The sequence below is a fragment of the Elephas maximus genome, chromosome 1 (genome assembly GCF_024166365.1).
Source record: "Elephas maximus indicus isolate mEleMax1 chromosome 1, mEleMax1 primary haplotype, whole genome shotgun sequence".
NCBI classification, from domain to species: Eukaryota; Metazoa; Chordata; class Mammalia; order Proboscidea; family Elephantidae; genus Elephas; species Elephas maximus.
Genome location: NC_064819.1, coordinates 97,681,373 through 97,700,490, shown reverse-complemented (window position 1 = coordinate 97,700,490; position 19,118 = coordinate 97,681,373). Strand labels below are relative to the sequence as shown.

The 19,118-nt window shown below is 37.8% G+C and overlaps 1 protein-coding gene across 2 annotated transcripts in view; it reads right to left on the bottom strand.

The window, feature by feature from the left end:
• Positions 1-19,118, bottom strand: part of BLTP3A (bridge-like lipid transfer protein family member 3A) — a 91,661-nt gene that overhangs the window by 49,073 nt on the left and 23,470 nt on the right. For both annotated transcript variants that reach the window (XM_049889050.1, XM_049889130.1), the window contains exons 2-4: positions 5,080-5,242; positions 4,940-4,978; positions 4,153-4,244 (exon numbers count right to left, since the gene is read on the bottom strand). In XM_049889050.1, coding sequence (XP_049745007.1) covers positions 4,153-4,244; positions 4,940-4,978; positions 5,080-5,242 — 294 coding nt within the window. The remainder of the gene's footprint in view (positions 1-4,152; positions 4,245-4,939; positions 4,979-5,079; positions 5,243-19,118) is intronic.

Sequence of the window (19,118 nt, the reverse complement as noted above, 5' to 3'; positions counted from 1 at the left end):
AAATAAAAATTTTTTAAAATTATAGGGGCCCTGGTGGCACAGTGGTTAAGAGGCTGGCTGCTAACCAAAAGGTTGGCAATTTGAATCCACCAGCCGCCACTTGGAAACCCCATGGGGCAGTTCTACTGTGTTCTATAAGGTCGCTATGAATCGGAATCGGCTTGATGGCAACAGATCAAATTATACATGCATTTGCCCTTTGTTTACCAGTCACATTTCTAGGACTCTATCCAAAAAACATTCTAAAAAAACAGTAGAAACAACCCAAGTGTTCATCAACTGAACGTTGTAGTATATCCATACAATGGAATAGTACTCAGCCATAAAAGGAAAGAAGAACCCATACATGCTACAACATGGATAAACCTTGAAAATATTATGCTAAATGAAAGAAGCCAGCCACAAAAGACCACATACTATACGATCCCTTTTATATAAGATGCCCAGAAAAGACACAGAAAGATTAGTGGTTGCCTAGGGCTGGGGCACAGAATAGAGACTGACTGCTAATTGGTCCAGGGTTTCTTTTGGGGGTGATGAAAATGCTTTGAAATTGACTGTGGTGATGGTTGCATAACCCAGTGAGTATACAAAAATCAATGAATTGTACATTTTAAGTGGATGAATTTTATGACATATTAATTTTATCTCAATAAAGCTTTTTTAAAAGAATATGCTGGCAAAATACTAAATGAGTTATGAACAAGGCTTTCATTGCTGCACAGTAAATTATAAGAGCAAAAAAACCCTGGAAACAACTCAAATGTCCATCAATAGAGAACTGGTTTAAATAAACTATGGTGCATCTGTAAAATAAGAGCACTCTGCAAATGTGAAAAAGAATACGGAACATCTCTATATACTTCTATAGGCTAATATACATGAAATACTTTTAAATTTTAAAAAAACATGGAAAATGTGGTTATGGTATGCTACACTTCGTGTAAGAAAGACTGTGGGAGCAACACAAAGATACATACATAAAATAATGTATTTTATATCAAATTTTAACTTTGGAACTACGTAATTTTATATAGTTAAGAAATCAATTTTTAAAAACGATTTAACTCAGTATTGAAGTCACTCCTGAGGTTCACCCTTCAGCCAAAGATTAGACAGGCCCATAATCAAAACAAGACTAAACGGGCACACCAGTCCAGAGGCAAAGATGAGAAGGCAGGAGGGGACAGGAAAGCTGGTAAAAGGGAACCCAAGGCTGAGAAGGGGAGAGTGTTAACACATTGTAGGGTCGGCAACCAATGTCACAAAACAATACGTGTATTAATTGTTTCATGAGAAACTAATTTGCTCTGTAAACCTTCACCTAAAGTACAATAAAAAAAGAAAAACAAATTTAAACACCTAAAAGTGCTCTAAAAAATAGTTCATTTATTAAAAAAAAAAGAGAGAGAGAAAGGAACAAATGAACCTTTCTGTATTTCAAATTGGTGCCCAACTGATTTCAAGTGAATTTAACCCATAGTATTTTCGCCATACACCTTTATGGGGATATAGCATTAGGTTAAAACATACACACACATCTACTGTATTCAGTGTTCTTACTGACAGTTGTAATATTCGTCTTATTTTTTGAAACAACCAAAAAAGTAAATCATTTATTATGTTGTTGTTATGAATGAAAATTCAGCATATGATAAAAAAGCAGAAACACTGAATAAAGTTAACTCAAAACCGTATTTTCTTTCATTTGAATTGAGAAATATCATGACTTACTTTTCTCGTTCTAAAATAATACCTTTTTCTTAGCACTGAACACTGAAAACGCCTTAAAGCAGTGACAACTTAATGAACACAATTTTGCCCAGACTGTAGTCTCTAAATAGCATTTCCCACTAAACAGAATCAGGGTTCCCTGGAGAAATGTCTGACTCCAGGTCTGCAGTAACAACGTATAAAGAAAAGCATGGAACATCTTGTTCTGTCCTAAAGCAAGGAAGATTACTGGGATCTTGTCCAAAGGACACAGGAATCCACTTGAAAAGGCTCTCACTGGGCAAAGATGGGACATCTGAATATCAAAAAGAATAATGACTGTAAAGCATCACATACAATAAACATTTTAAAAGTAAATGTAAATGTAGGATGTAAAAAATATAAAATGTAAAAAGGATGTAAAATGGTAAACCACTCCGGAAAACAATATAACAATGTCTTAAAAATTTTAATTCTTATCTACCATACCACCTAGTCATTCCATTCCTAGGTATCCACCCAAGGGAAATAAAAGCACACGACCACACAAAAACTTGTCTATCAACGTTCTTAGCAGCATTATTCGGAATAGCCCAAAAACTGGAAACAACCCAAATGCCCATGAACACGTGACAGATAAACAAATTGTGGTATTTCCATATAACAGAACACTACTCAGCAATAAAAGGAACTATTTAGTAACATTCTTAACAACACGGATGAATCTCATAGTAATTATGCTGAATGAAAGAAGCCAGGCCAAAAGAGTACATACTATATTACTTATTTATAAAAATTCTAGAAAATGCAAATTAATTTATAGCGACAGAAAACAAAGCAGTGATTACCTGGGGATGGGGAGGAGCGGGAAGGGGAAGGAGAGAGGAAGGGATAACAAAGGAGCACAAGAAAGCTTTTGGGGGCAATGGATATATACATTATCTTGATTGTGCTGATAGTTTTATGCATTTATGCATATGTCAAACTCAACAAATTGTATACTTTACATACATGCAGTTTATTTTATGTTCATTATACCTTAATAAAGCTGTGAAAAAAAAAAAATCCATGGATTCAAAATGATGAGCTTCCCTCCCACTTACCTCTCCCACCCAAAAAAAATAAATCTCTTTAGAGATTGCTAGGGTGTCAATTCATAATTCTTAAATTTAATAAAGGTAAAGAGCCCAGGGTTTCTGTTGCCATTCCTGTACAAATTATATTTTAGGGCATCCAAATAGTTATTTGGTGAAAGAAAGTTCTTCTTTTATAGAAGATTATACTAGTAAATGCAATAGGAAGGAAACAATGAGAAAACCCCTATTTTGCATCCCACAGTGAAATAACACATCTAGGTAAATATCACTAATGGTACTTAAAGCATCAGGCAAAAGGTAAATGAGGAACTTATTATAATGGCTAAATCAGACCAACATCACCTAAATCCACTGACTAATCTTAACCAGAGAGTTACTATGTGCCTCCCAATTCATTACAGTTGGAAACACATGGCACTGTTTTCAAAGTATTCTTACAAAGAAAAGCAGGAAGGAGGGGAGAGACAGAAGGAAGAAAGGAGGGAGGGAGGGAGGAAGGAAACAACCTAAATCAGATCAAGTCTTTACATCTAACTACCAGATAAAAGGAGCCCCGGTGGCACAGTGGTTAAGAGCTTGGCTACAAAGGTCATCAGTTCAAATCCACCAGCTGCTCCTTGGAAACCCTGTGGGGCAGTTCTACTCTGTCCTATAGGGTTGCTATGAGTCCGAATCAAATCGATGGTAATGGCTTTACCAAATTAAAGAGAAATATTTTAAATGATACCTTGAGGATACAATCAGCCAAAATACAAAATGTAGGAAATTCTTTAGGAAAAAAATGACCTAGTTTCTACAAAGAATAGATGGTGTGTATATTTCAAATGGTGAAAGGAGAATTATTTAAATTAAAAAGCCTTAAAGTATTATCATTCAATCCACACTGTACTGTAAAAAATGTTTTGAAGACAATTTGGAAATGTCAAATATGATATAGGTGTTAGATGATATTTAGGGATTCTTGTTAACACTACTGAGTATAATAATAGTAGTGTGTGTGTGTGTGTGTGTGTGTGTGTGTGTGTATGTGTCCCTGTCTATTAAAGACACATGGTATGGAAGTATTTATAGCTGGAATTATATAGTGTCTGGCATTTCCCTTCAATTACAGCACACACACACAAAAAGTGGCAGGGCCAGGGACAGATGAAAAAAGAATGGCAAAATGTTGATAACTGCTGAAGTCAGACCTTCGGTACATGGGGGTTGATGATACTATTCTCCCTAGTGTTATGTTTCAAAATTTCCATAATAAAAAGTTTTCTTTAATTAAAAATAATTAAATTATTAAACTTAATTAAAAGTTAATAAGTTGGAAATAACAGAGTCTAAAGTAACTAACCTCTGTCCTGAAGCGAGGGCAATGGGTGACTGCCCATTGGGGGGCCGAGGCTCCTCACAAGTCTTCATCTCCACCTCTACCTTATCCAGACACTGAAATAAAAGCGTTGGAGAGCTAAGCATCTGCATAAAAACCCACACAGCAGCACAAAGGAAGACAGTACAGACTGTGTCTTGCTCATCTGTGTGCTGTAGTGCCTAGTTAAGTGCTGGGCCCACAGTGGGCAGACAATAGATGTCTGCTGAATGAATGAATGAACAAACTAAAATGCAAAGAAGGGCCTCATTTTTCTCCTTCTACTTCCATTAGCAGTAGAGCCTCGTGACAAACATGGGGTTATATCACACAGAAAGGTAAAACACAAATCCAAATTATAGGGATTAACTCTGTTTCTGAGGAATCCGGACTTGAGGGTAAAATCTGAAGGGCTTTAAAGCTGATAATCACCCAATAGTCAACATGAACTAAACTTCTGATTTTTCCTCTCAAAGGATTCCAAAGGAAAATAGGTAAATCTAAGCACCTGGGTAGCAAAACTTGTTTAAAAAAAAAAAAAACTCAGGAATCCTGGGTCTTGTAATTTGGTGCTAACTCCTATACTACCTTACATAGGAATTCCAGAATAAGTTCAATTAATAGCCACTCTGTGTCAAAGAGAAGCCCACAGAGCCAGACAGAAGCACCCACTACTCCCTAAAAGGACAACCTCCCCATCTTCTCTTAGGTCTTTTACAAGTCTACCCCAGCGATCCCCATTTGATTAGTCGTAATCAAGAAAGGTCATTACCAAGCAAATTGGATGCGTCTTCAACTTTGTCCACTGGATCTGAAAGAGGAAAGCAAAGAATCAGGGCTGTGGGAATTGACCCTCAAGAAGGCAAACCTACTCACTGAAGGGAGAAGCAGCACTCTGATCCCCATTCTCACCCGGATGGAGGCCCTGTTGCAGTAGACACGAGTGATGGCCAACCAGGTGGGCAGCTCCAGCACATTCTGTAAAACCTCTTCATCCAGCTCCAGGTTGGTCAGCTGACCCTCCCCTTTCAGGGTGCTCAAGTTGATTTTGTCCGGGGAAAGATTCTTAGTGAACCTGGAGAGAGTGATGATAAGAAGCTATTATTTCTATGGGAATATGGTAAACGGACATTATAGCCAATAACACTTCTGAATTTGGAGAAAAGAGAAAGTTAGAGAACAAATATGGACGAAGACCACACTGCGCCTACATCATGTAAGATGTTAGGCAGACCCATCGCCCTACTTGTTATGATTGTGTCATTGCCCTGCTCAAACACCTACAATGGGGATTCAAGGAAATGATCATAGCAGTGCAGCATAGCCTTTGGATATTACCAAATCTCCACATAAAAAAGAGTAACTAGATAGCAAAACAAAACAAAAAACCATGGATACCATTTAAAACAAAATTAGAAGATAAAGTATCCTCATAAACGCCCATATATACAAGCAGGTGGGGGAAAAACAACAGCTGCAAGACTTGAGTACTATAAGTAAGTGGCTGTGCAGAACACACACAGAGGGAAGCAACAGGACATATGACAAATCTGAAAGCAGAAGAACCTCAAAATAGACAACAGGTATTAAATGAAAAGGAAAGTGGGCCATTTTGAGAACAGCAACTGAAACTGGGAGGTGTTTTGTCCACTACAAAGGGTCCCTGACCAAAAACACCAGTTGCTGAGTCGAATCCAACTCACAGCGGCCCTATAGGGCAGAGCAGAACTCCCCCCAAAGGATTCCCAAGGAGTGGCTGGTGGATTCGAACTGCCGACCTTTTGGTTAGCAGCCGAGCTCTTAACTACTGTTAAGGGCTCCAAAGGGTTCCCAGGGCTCCAGTGGGTCCCCAGGAAGGCCTAAAGTAGCTCTATAAACTCACAAAACTGATCTTCCAAGGCCCCCAGATCAAGAAGGAATTGGTGGAAATGGAATCAAAATTGAACAAGGTAAGGATGACAGAAATGAAGAAAAGAGACAGGTCAAATAAAAGCGGGAAAGAGGAACAGATCAGGCTGTCTCAGAAAGCAAGCCATTGCATATTTTTTAACACTACTTCAAACAACAGAAGAGGGTGCCTATGAACTTAGAACAGTTACCTGAAGCAAGCCTCCTTTCAAAGTTGAGGAAATTAAATTCACATATAAATTGAGCAACAGAAAAGCCACTATGATAAAAGAGAGAATTCGGAGCAGATCACAAGCGTACAGTCAAACCACATGGCACGCCGGAGAGACATGCTCAAAAGCTACACGTACAGATACACGTAAAACCATAAAGTAGTATTTTAAAACAACTACAAAATTTAAGGTGATACAAGACATAAAAGAACAACCCAAATCAAAACTAGAAAAGCTCAAAAATGAGATGATAGTAATCAAGAATTAGAAACAAGAGGGGAAAAAAATCATATAAATGAAGACTAAAGTAGAAGGAGCATAATGCAAGTGCTACCAAATTAATGCCTTAAGATCAAGGGAAGGTGAAACGAGAAAAAAAAATCTTTAATTCTAAAAGAATTAGAGATAAAATGACAAAAGCTTCAGGATGGGCAAAGACGTTCCACAAATAGACAATAACAATCCCTGAAGAAGCACACCAGAGCAAAGCAGTAGAATACTAAAAACCATAACTGAAGATTTTTCTAAAATAAAATGGATATGAAACTTGATTTTGAAAAACTGCATCATGTGCCCAAGAATGCCAATCCAAAGCAACCAAAATCAAGTCATTTTCTAGTAAAATTAATGAACTTCGAAGAAAAAAAAAATTCCTTGGACATCTCAGCAAAAAGAACATGTGAGATATATATATATATATATTTTTTTTAATTGACAAACTTTTTGGCAGCAACACTTTATGCCAGGAGAAAATTGAGTAACATATGTAAGATACTCAAAGGAAAAAAAAAATTCAAGCCAAGGAGTTTGTATTCAGCAAAACAACCTTCAAACATAAAAGGCTCATACAAACAGTAATCAATACACAAGAACACAGGGATTATTGTTCCTAAGGACTCTGCTAGAGGACACGCTTCAGCCAACAAAAAATAACTAGAGAGATATCAATGTAAGAACTGATAGTGAGGATTAAATATATAATTACTTCTAGTTATAAAACCAAATGAGGGTTCAAAAGGTGAGAATGTGTAATGTCTATCTGACAATGCAGCTATAGTGCTACCATTAAAAAAAAAAATGGGGGAAGAATGGGATAGCGTACACCAAAAAAAATTTTTTTTAAACAATTTTCAATATAATTGGTAAGAGTATTATTAGATATTATGATTCTATTCTGCAATTGTTGTATGTGTAATGTGGAATAAAGTGAGTAAGAATGGGATTTTGTAATACTATCATCCCCTGTGTCCTTAAGAACCAGGATTCTTGGTAAAATATAATCTACAAGAGTCAGGTAAAAACCCTGTAGTCCTAAATTTGAACTGGAAATATCAGTATAAACTCAAAAGGCCTTCCCTCACCTTTCTCCCTTTCTCCATCCTATATATCCACCTTCATTCTGTACACTGAAAATAACAAGAAACTGATCGATCCAGTAGCAATGAACATCCCTAGCACCCAGGTTGTGATCTTGAAATGTTACTTCCCATAAACAGAAAACGGGACTTCTTGGAGAAATTACTAATTTTAAATCTGGAATAGGAAATACACAAGATGAACCTGAAACATCTTGTCATATTAGATAGCAAGAAAGCTATCCAAGACTACTAGGCTCTTGCCAAAAGAACACAGGAACTAACTTGAAGAGGCCCAACTGGCCAAAGAAAGGAAAGATTAAACTTCAATAAGGATAAGAATTGCAATGGATTCAAATCTATCTCTCTAAATCCTTGAGTTCATAGCGATGTTAAAAAAATTAACTGGTCATTTTCTGAGAATGAAAGTTATTAACTTCATTATCTTGAAAACTGTCTTAAAAAAAAAAAAAACCCAAGTGTTTAGCCTGCCTTTCCATATAACTAGGTGGTGACAAACTGTAAATTAAGGGAGGTATCTTCTTATAAAATTACTCCAGTTAATAAATGAAAACTAATTGATAAAATTAGCATAAAACCATTTTGCAAGTCCCTGTGAATTAACGGCTTTCCGTATCGAGTATAAATGGCTGCTAACTTGAGAAGAGCACAAAACCTAGACATTATGTGCCTTGTGATGAGAGAGCTGAAAGTGGGACCCAGATACTTGTACACCAACGTTCATCGAAGCACTATTCACCATAGCCAACAGGTGAAAACAATCCAAGTGTCCGTCAGCAGATAAAGGATAAACAAAATAGGGTGCATCCATACAAGAGTGTTATTCAGCCATAAAAGAAGAATGAAGTTCTGCTACATGCCACAATACAGATGAAACTTGAAGACATTATGCTGAGTGAAATAAGCCAGATACAAAAGGGCAAATACTCTGATTCCACTTACATGGAAAATCTAAAATAGGCAAGTTTGTAAAGACAGAAAGTAGACTAGGGGTTACCAGAGGCTGGGAGAAGAGGGGATGGGGACTTGCTGATCAGTGGGTTCAAAGTTGTTACTTGGGCTGATGAAAAACTTTTGGAAATAGTGGTGATGGTTGTACAACATTATGGCTGTAACTAATGCCACTGAATTATACACTTAAAAATGGTAAATTTTGTTATATATATTTCACCACAATTAAAAAACAACAACAACCCAAAAGAAAAACCAGATTGCTGTGTACCGATCCCAGCATGTCTGACTCAGTAGGATCTCCAGGGGAGCCTGATAATTTGCATTTCTAACAAGTTCCCAGGTTATGCTGAAGCTGCTGGTACAGAGAGCACAAACCGAAAACCACTCTGCAGAGATACATTCTGAAATATTTACAGATGTAATTATATAATATTTGAGATTTGTTTCAGAATAATCCAGGAGAGGAGAGAAGGAAGTAGGAAGGAGGTAATACATTATAAAAGATTAACCATAAACTGGTAATTGTGGAAACTGAAAGATTAAAAACATGGAGGTTCGTTATACTTTTCTTTCTACCTTTGCATGTGTTGGAAATTTTCTGTAATAAAAGTTTTTAAAAAGGAAGGAAGGAAAAAGGATATGGAAGAATTAGCAAAAAGAGGGAAGAAAAAAAAAAAGGAAGGAAGAAAGGTAAGAAGACAACCAGAATTAAATAAACCAAATAAAAAATATTTACAAGAGGAAAATAAACTACATTATATGATGTTTAGGGATACATAGGAATGTACCAGTGTGTTAACAACAGATTCAGGAAAACACTTACTCCTTAGGGGAGAGGAGGGTATAACCAGAAAGTGGGCTTCAACTGTATACCAAAACCCATTGCCCTCAAAGCCGCGATTCCAACTCTCAGCGACCCTATAGGACAGAGTAGAACTGCCCCATAGGGTTTCCAAAGAGAGACTGGTAGATTTAAACTGCTGACCTTTTGCTTGTTTGTTTTCAGATGGAGGAATTTTTTTCTTTATTATTATTGTACTTTAGATGAAGATTTACAGAACAAACTAACTTCTCACTATACCATTAGTACACATACCATTTTGTGACCACTGGATACCAACCCCATGACATGGCAACACTCTCTCTTCTCAACCCTGGGTCCCCCGTTACCGGTTTCCCTGTCCCCTTTGGCCTTCCAGTCCTTGCCCCTGGGCTGGTGTGCCTCTTTAGTCTTGTATTGTTTTATGGGTCTGTCTAATCTTTGGCTGAAGAGTGAACCTCAGAAGTGACTTCATTGCTGAGCTAAAAGGGTGTCCGAGGGCCATACTCTCGGGGTTTCTCCAGTCTCTGTCAGGCCAGTAAGTCTGGTCTTTTTCTGTGAGTTAGAATTTTGTTCTACATTTTCCTCTAGCTCTGTCTGGGACCCTCTACTGTGATCCCTGTCAGAGCAATCAGTGATGGCTGCCCGGTACCATCTAGTTGTGCTGGACTCAGTCTGGTGGAGGCTGTAGTAGTTGTGGTCCATTCGTTCTTTGGACTAATCTTTCCTCTTGTGTCTTTGGTTTTCTTCATTATCCCTTGCTCCAGATGGGATGACACCAGTGTAGTGTCTTAGATGAAACTGCTGACCTTCTGGTTGACAGCCAAGCTTTTAACCTTTCAACCTTTCAACTGTATGGATACTGCCTATTTTTCATATTGGGAGGTGACAATACAACTGTTTATTACTCTCTATACCTTTCAGGGAAACCCTGGTGGCGTAGTGATTAAGTGCTACGGCTACTAACCAAAGGGTGGGCAGTTCAAATCCACCAGGCGCTCCTTGGAAACTCTATGGGGGCAGTTCTACTCTGTCCTATAGGGTCGCTATGAGTCGAAATCAACTCAACGGCACTGGGTTTGGTTTGTTTTTTTATACCGTTCAGAGCCCCAGTGGTACAGTGGTTAAGAGCCTGGCTGCTAACCAAAAGGTCAGCAGTTCGAATCCACCAGCCACTCCTTGGAAACCCTATGGGGCAATTCTACTCTCTCCCATAGGGTTGCTATGAGTCATAACTGACTTGATAACAGTAGGTTTGTTTTTATACCTTTCTGTAAGGCAAATATTTCATAATAAGTTTTCCTAAGATTTCTACCAATTACCTATTATAGGTACTTACAGTTGGGAGAGCTACTCCTCCATAGGTCTCTCACGCTCCTACATGTCTTGCTGGGTATGCCAAGAATGCAAGGCCCTGATCACTCCTTAGCCAGGTCTTTTCTCAGGATTGTGTCTGCAATGAGTAACTTGAGGGATGAAGTCTCACACCAGGACAAAGGCAGGCTTGCTCACTGCTTACTATAAAAGCAATGGATCCCCCAAGCCCAATGTTCTTCTCCTGTAACACATGGGCAGACATCCATCTGGGCTCATTCACATCACTCTCACGGGACTTGGTGGGCAAGGAGAACTGATGCAAACATGGTATCATTTTGCTTGCTGGGCCGTAATAAGATTCTTTGTCTCTGATCCAGGAGTCTCATGTACTCTGCTATTATTCATGAAAACAGTAGTAAGATAATTATTAGTTTGTAAGTAGGATAAAGTAAAATCCCAGACCCTGGTACATATCTTTACTGATTTTAATTCAGTTAAAAAAAAACTTTTTTTTAATCACAGTTTACTGAATATGGACCAACGTGGCACTTTATTCACTGAACCAAAAGCACAAGCTTTCTTTCTATAATGGTTCCTACTCTCTCAAAACTAACTTGCCACAGAAAAAAAGAGGATGGCTACCTGCAAGGAAACAAGGCTAGGGTGTAAAAGAGAAAGAAAGCTTTTTTTTTTTTAATTGTGCTTTAAGTGAAAGTTTACAAATCAAGACAGTCTCTCATACAAAAATTATATACACCTTGCTCTGTACTCCTACTTGCTCTCCCCCTAATGGGACAGCACACTCCTTCTCTCCACCCTGTGTTCCTCACGTCCACTCAGCCAGCTTCTGTCCCTCTTGGCCTTCTCATCTCTCCTCCAGACAGGAGCTGCCCACATAGTCTCATGTGTCTACTTGAGCCAAGAAGCTCACTCCTCATCAGTATCATTTTCTATCTTATATTCCAGTCCAATCCCTGTCTGAAGAGTTGGCTTTGGGAATGGTACCAGTCTCAGGCTAACAGAAGGTCTGGGGACCATGACCTCTGGGGTCCTTCTAGTCTCAGTTAGACCATTAAATCTGGTCTTTTTACTAGAACTTGAGGTCTGCATCCCACTGCTCTCCTGCTCCATCAGGGATTTTCTGTTGTGTTCCCTGTCAATGCAGTCATCGGTTGTAGCCGGGCACCATCTACTTCTTCTGGTCTCAGGCTGATGCAGTCTCTGGTTTATGTGGCTTTTTCTGTCTCTTGGGCTCATAATTACCTTGTGTCTTTGGTGTTCTTCATTCTCCTTTGCTCCAGGTGTGTTGAGACCAATTGATGCATCTTGCTAGTGTTTAAGACCCCGACGCCACTCACCAAAGTGGGACGCAGAATGTTTTCTTAATAGATTTTATCATACCAATTGACTTAGATGTCCCCTGAAACCATGGTCCCCAGGCCCCCACCCCTGCTACTCTGGCCTTCAAAGCATTCAGTTTATTCAGGAAACTTCTTTGTTTTTGGTTTAGTCGAGTTGTGCTGACCTCTCCTGTATTGTGTGTTATCTTTCCCTTCACCTAAAATAGTTCTTCTCTACATTTTTTTTTTACTCTCTAATTAGTGAATACCCCTCTCTCTCCCTCCCTCCCCATCCTTGTAATCATCAAAGAATATTTTCTTCTGAATTTAAACTATTTCTTGAGTTTTTATAAAAGTGGTCTCATACAATATTCGTCCTTTTCCAACTGACTGATTTTACCCAGCATAATCCTTCCAGATTCCTCCACGTTATGAAATGTTTCACAGATTCATTATTGTTCTTTATTGATGTGTAGGAAAGAAAGCATATCTTAAACATTTCTACTAAAAAAAAAAAAAAAAAAAACAACTATAAGCAAAGGAAGATACGGCATGCCCCTAAAGAACTCTGAGGAAACAAAGTTTTGATGGAAGGAAATAAAGCAGAAAACAGAACTCAACATGATTTTTAATCACGAGGTACAGGCAGGCTTTCTTTTTCAAGTCCCTTATGTATTTAAAAAAAGACTACAATGATTTCCTTCTGCCCAAACCAGCCAACCTCCTACACTTAGGTGTCAGGGAAGCCAAATCAGCTCAGAAATTGGTGTGAGGCATCCTTCAAAAGTATGAGTCTTAAAGATAAGAATTTTTAAACAGACATAAAATTAGTTTTAAAGGCTAGAACTATATATCTCCTCCCTACCTCCCCACAGATTCTGATGGGACCACACCTCCCCACCCGAGATGAGAATCATTATAGGACTGAGCCATGGTCAGAGAGCGTGCTGTACAGATCCCTCTATATGCAGGGGTGAGGACAAAAGGCTGAGAACTACTAAGATAAGCAGTTTTTCCTGACAACAGAAAGTCACTTTTAAGAAAAGAAACTGATGACCTCTCTGAAAAATGAGGAACATACTTTGGATAAAATGAAACATAAACACAGTCAAGAATAAGTTATACTGCTTATTAGCACTGACATTCTCAGACTGAGTATATTAAATAGGTACCATATGTCTAATTTTTACATCGCGTTCCATGCAAAATCTAACTCTATTTATAGCTCCACTTAACAGCTTCATCTAGGCCACCGCATAGTATGGAGGTAGTTCAGATGACACAACAGCTTAAAATAATTGCATGTGTCTTTTTGACCTATAGGCTGGACCAGATCAATGTCCTCTGATCAACTGAGAAAATGTCACTTTAAAAACAATTTATTTTGTACACCACAAGTGGGGAAAAAGCCTCATCCTCTAACCTGGACTAGCAAAGCCAAACTGCCATTGATAATGACAGTTACAATAATTATATCTTACTTTGTACCAGGTATTGAACTAAGAGTCTTAAAAACATCTCAAGTATAGCCCAAGACAGGAACCATTCCCTAAGCCAACTCTTCATACAGGGATTGGACTGGACTATGGGATAGAAAATGATACTGGTGAGGAGTGAGCTTTTTGGATCAAGTAGACACATGAGACTATGCGGGCAACTCCTGTCTAGAGGGGAGATGAGAGGGCAGAGGGGGTCAGAGGCTGGCCGAATGGGCACGAAAAGACAAAATGGAGGGAGGGAGCAGGCTGTCTCATTAGGGAACAGCAATTGGGAGTTTGTAGCAAGGTGTATATCAGTTTTTGTGTGTGAGACTAACTTGATTTGTAAAATTTCACTTAGAGCACAATCAAAATTTTAAAAAAAGAGTTATGCAACTGATTTTGTCTGCATTTTACAATGATAACAGAGAATAGGTAAAAAGGGGCTGGTGGGGGTGTGGGTGGCTGAGGGAAGTTTGTAGAGGTTTGCTCAGCCAAGGAAACCACTGCTCTGAGAATTACACAAGAGGACCAAATTTCGGCTACCTCATCAAATAAACGGGGAGCAACAGTCCATAATGGCATACAACTTGGTTAAATGGCAGCAATGTCTTGAACTATTCCAACTTATATTCAATTAAAAAAAAAAATTTTTTTTTTTTTTTTTTAGCCAGTCTTAAATTCCCATGTGGCAACTGGGTATTGAATTCTTGAGAAGAACCACATTTCTCTTTCTATCCCCCACCGTCCCTGGCACAAACTTTATTCACCATTTGTTCTCCTAGTCAAGGATGATATCACTCACAGCCCAAGGTGGCTAAAAAGGCTAATGGCAGCCTGCTATTTATTCCACTTCACGTATGTGGGAAAACATTTTCTGGCCATCTGTTAACTGTTACTCAGTGTGGAAGCTAAGATGGAATCAAGTTGGAAAAACAGATTCTGATCAAGCTTCATGTCTGCCAGAGGACTGCAATCTGCCAAAGAGATGGCAGAGAAAGGCTCTCAAGACATTTTTGTGAAAGTGTACCACAATGTTGGGAAGTAAGAATTCTTCGATTTGCAGATTCACAGAATTTCAGAGCTAGAAGGGATCTTAAATAATCATTTGATCCACATCAATGATTTGCAAATGAGAAAATGAATGGACAGAAAAAAAAAAAAAAAGCCCAAGGGTCAAAGCTAGGAACTGATAAAGGTGGGACTAAGAATACGGCAGAAATGGGGCTCAGCCCAGCATTCCTTCAACTCTCACACTATCTCGCCCCTGTCAGTACTTTTATTGTTAAAAATAGGATCAATAATTATCAATTGGCTTCAGGTCCCACAGAAATTGAGCCTTCATCGGAGAAGTAAAAAAACATCCACAGATATACTTTCTTCATTCACTAGTTTTTTTCCTACTGAGGTGATCAAAGCCCAGGCCTTGGCTTCTAAGCTTCCTACCCAAATCTACATCTAAGTATTTTCCCTGCTGAGTCACACCACCTGTTTATCTTTAGGCAAAGATATAACACAACTCTGAAGCACTTGGTTTGGAAAGCAGGATCCCCTGCATTATCCAAAAAAAACATCTTAATCACTGAAGTAGGTAACATTATTCCGGCCCAGATAATCTGATAGAATATGTCATTCATTCTTAGAGGTATACCCTAACAGGATTTATTCTCAAAACTTCTGCACAGATATATGTCTTCCTTAGCGAAAAAAGTCTCTTTTCCTTATAGATTTCGTTTGTTGTTTACAATACTGGGTGGTGGTGGTGATGTGTTATTTGAGGTGCAGTTTATATACAGTGGCTCATTCCTGAACTCCATTTTGGCCAATTTATCTATTTACCTATACTTATGTCAATACCAGAGTCCTTGGGTAGTGCAAACAGTTAAGTATTTGACTACTAGACAAAAAGTTGGCAGTTTGAACCTACCCAGAGGTGCCTTGGAAGACAGGCCTGGTGATCTGCTTGAGGTCACAGCCTTGAAAACCCTATGCAGCACAGTTCTACTCTTACACACATGAAGTCACCATGAGTCAGAATCAATTCGATGGCAACTAACAACAATCCTGATACCACACTGTCTTAATTACTGTACCTTTAAGTCTTTACGGCGGATAGTAAAAATTATCCAATTTTGTTCATTTTCAAGATTATTTTGACAACCATAGGTACTTTGCATTTCCACATATTTATGTCAGTCTGCCAATTTCTGTTAAAAGGGGGGAGTACCTGCTGAAATTGACAGGAATTGTGTTTAATCTACAGCTCAATTTCATTCAGCTTATCCTTGAATGTTATATATATTCAAGGTATAATATATTTATTTAGGTTTTCTTCCAGCGATGTTTTGTAGTTTCCAATATACATCTCCTCTTAAAATTTATTTCTGTATATTTTATGGGTTTTGACACATAATTTTTTAACTGTTTGCTGCTAGAAGACAGAATTTTATTATTACTATTATTGTGCTTTAAGTAAAAGTTTACAATTCAAGTCGGATTCTCATACAAAAACTTATATACGCATTGTTATGTGACCCTAGTTGCTCTCCCGTAATGTGACAGCACACTCCTCCTCTCCACCTTGTATTTCCTGTGTCCATTCAACTAGCTCCTGTCCCCCTCTGCCCACTTGTCTCACCTCCGGACAGGAGCTGCCCACTTAGTCTCATGTGTCTACTTGAGCTAAAAAGCACACTCCTCACCAGAATCATTTTATGTTTTATAGTCCAGTCTAATCTTTGTTTGAAGGGTGAGTTTCGGGAATGGTTTTAGTTTTGGACTAACAGAGAGTCCAGGGGCCATATCCTCTGGAGTCCCTCCAGTCTCGGTCAGACCATTAAGTCTGGTCTTTTTACCAGAATTGGAGTTCTGCAACCCACTTTTCTCCTGCTCCATCGGGGATTCTCTGTTATGTTTCCCATCAGGACAGTTATTGGTGGTAGCTGGGCACCATCTAGTTCTTCCAATCTCAGGCTGTTGGAGTCTCTGGTTTATTCGACCCTTTCTGTAGAAGACAGAATTTCTTAAAAGCGATTTTTTTAATACCAACTTTGAATCCTGCAGCCTTACAAAATTCAGTCATTAGTTCTGGCAGTTGTTTTGTAGAATCCTGAAGATTGTCTATGAAATCTGTGAATTTTTACTTTTCCCTTTCCAATCTTTATGACAATAAATTTCCTAGTTGTCTTGTTGTTTGTTATTGGTTTCTATTTTAATTATGATAAAAGAACATATTCTGCAAAATTTCAGTATTTTAAATTTAGTTACTTTATAGCTCATCATATTCGTATAATGATCTTGTATCTTACAACCTTTATAAACTCACTTATATTAGTGCTTGTATTTTTTTGTAGACACTATAATTTTTCTATATACAAATTCATGCCGCCTGCAAATGTACTTCTTTTTCAATCCAGATGCCAATTTTTTTTTCTTGCCTCATTTCACTGACTAGAACTTCCAATACAATGTGGGCTAGACATCATGAAACAAGAAAGCCTTGTCTTGTTTTCTATCTTAGGGGCAAAGCAGTCAATATTTCATCATCAAGTATTATGTTAGCTGTAGGTTTTTCATAGATGTCCTTTATCATACTAAGGAATTTTTTTGGTTTTTTTTTTTTTATCCCTACCTCGCTGAGAGTTTCTATCATTACTGGGTGTTAAATTTTGGCAAATGCTTTTTCAGCATTTACTGAGATGGCTTTTCTCTTATATTATGATAATATGGGGAGTCACAGTGATTGATTTTAGAGTTTTAAACTAACTGCGTACTTTCGTTAAATTGCACTTAGCCATATCCTTTTTATACAAGACCGAATGCAATTTGCTGATGTTACTATGTACTTCTGAGTCTACGTTTATGATAGATATTGGTCTTTAATTTTATTTTCTTGTAACGTCTTTGTCAGGTTTTTGTTATCAGGGTCATGTTGGATGACTTAAACAACTTGGAAAGTGTTTCCCTTCTCTATTTCCTGAAATAGTTGGTGGTGTAAAGTGAGTATTATTTCTTCCTTAAATATTTGATGGACATCATCTGTAGCTGGAGTTTCCTTTGTGAAGGTTTTATAACAAATTCAACTTTTTAATAGATACAGAGCTACTCAGATACTCCATTTCATCTTGTGCTGTTTTAATAAGTTATGTCTTTCAAGTAATTTGTCCATTTCATCAAAGTTGTTGAATTCACTGACAAAAAGATATTAATAATATCCCATAATATCTTTTGAATATCTATAAGATATATAGTGAAAGCTTCCCATCATTCCTGATATCAGTATTTGGTTCTCTTCTCTTCTTGATAGGTCTTGCTAAAAGTTAATCAATTTAATTCAGCTTTTCAGAAACCAAATTTTGGCTTTATCGCTTTCTCCATTGCTTATCCTAGTTTTAAATTTCATTGATTTCTACTCTTATTTTCAGTATTTCCTTTCTTCTCCTTATCTTGGACTTAATTTGCTTATCTTTTTCTAGCTTCTTAAGACGGATATTTTGATCACTGATTTTAAACCTTTTCCTTTTCTAGTACAAGCATTTAAAGCTATACATTTCACAAAACTCATTCTATTTGCTATATCCCATAGGTTTTGATATATTAAATTTTTATTATCAGTTACTTTGAAATATTTTCTAATTTCCTATATGGTTATTTTATGATCCATGGGTTATTTAAAAATTTATTTTTAAGTTTTCAAACATTGGGGGTTTTCCTAATTGTCTTGTTGTTACTGCTTTCTATTTCAATTGTGATTAAAGAACACACTCTAAAATTTCAACCTTTTGAAATTTATTGAAAGTGACTTTATAGCTCATCATATGATCTATCTTGGTGAACATTTCATGTGCACTTGAAAAGAATGTATACTCTGCAGTTGTTACATGTCATATTCTACAAATGTCAGTTTTTTGTTAATATTGTCCCACAGATCACTGGGGTTGTTTATTTTTGTTTTTCAATTTTTCACTTTGTCCTTCAGAGTAGATAATTTCTCTGGGCAGCAACTGAATCTCACATCAATTCTTTCAGCTTTCCAACTACTGCTTTTTGTTAGGCTCCACTGTATCCTCCCCAGTGCATGCCAAGGACTCAGGCCAAGTTGAGAGGGAGATTTGGGAGTTGCCCCTTCTGTGGCTCCCTCCTTTCTAAGTCTTCTTCCCTCGCTTTCCAGCCCCTCCTAAACATCATGTTCTGACTTCTCAAGCTAGAAAGATAGCAGATTTTTGCTTGTGTTCTAGCCACCACCCACTATGCAAATTGGGGAGTGCTCTCAAGCAAAGAACTGTACGGATGTGAATCTTACCCAGCGCAGTTCCCACCTTTCAAGTTCCTCATCAGTGTCTGCTTGATTTGGTCATTCTCTGCTGTCTTCAAAGAGTTGTGTTTTACATATTGTCCAGAGTTCATAACTGTTATCTGAGCAAGGACTACTTTGATACAAGCTATCATTGTTAGGTGCCACCAAGTTGGCTCTGACTCATAGCGACCTTACGTACAGCAGAATACTGCCTGGTACTGTGCTATCCTCACAATAGTAGGTATGTTTG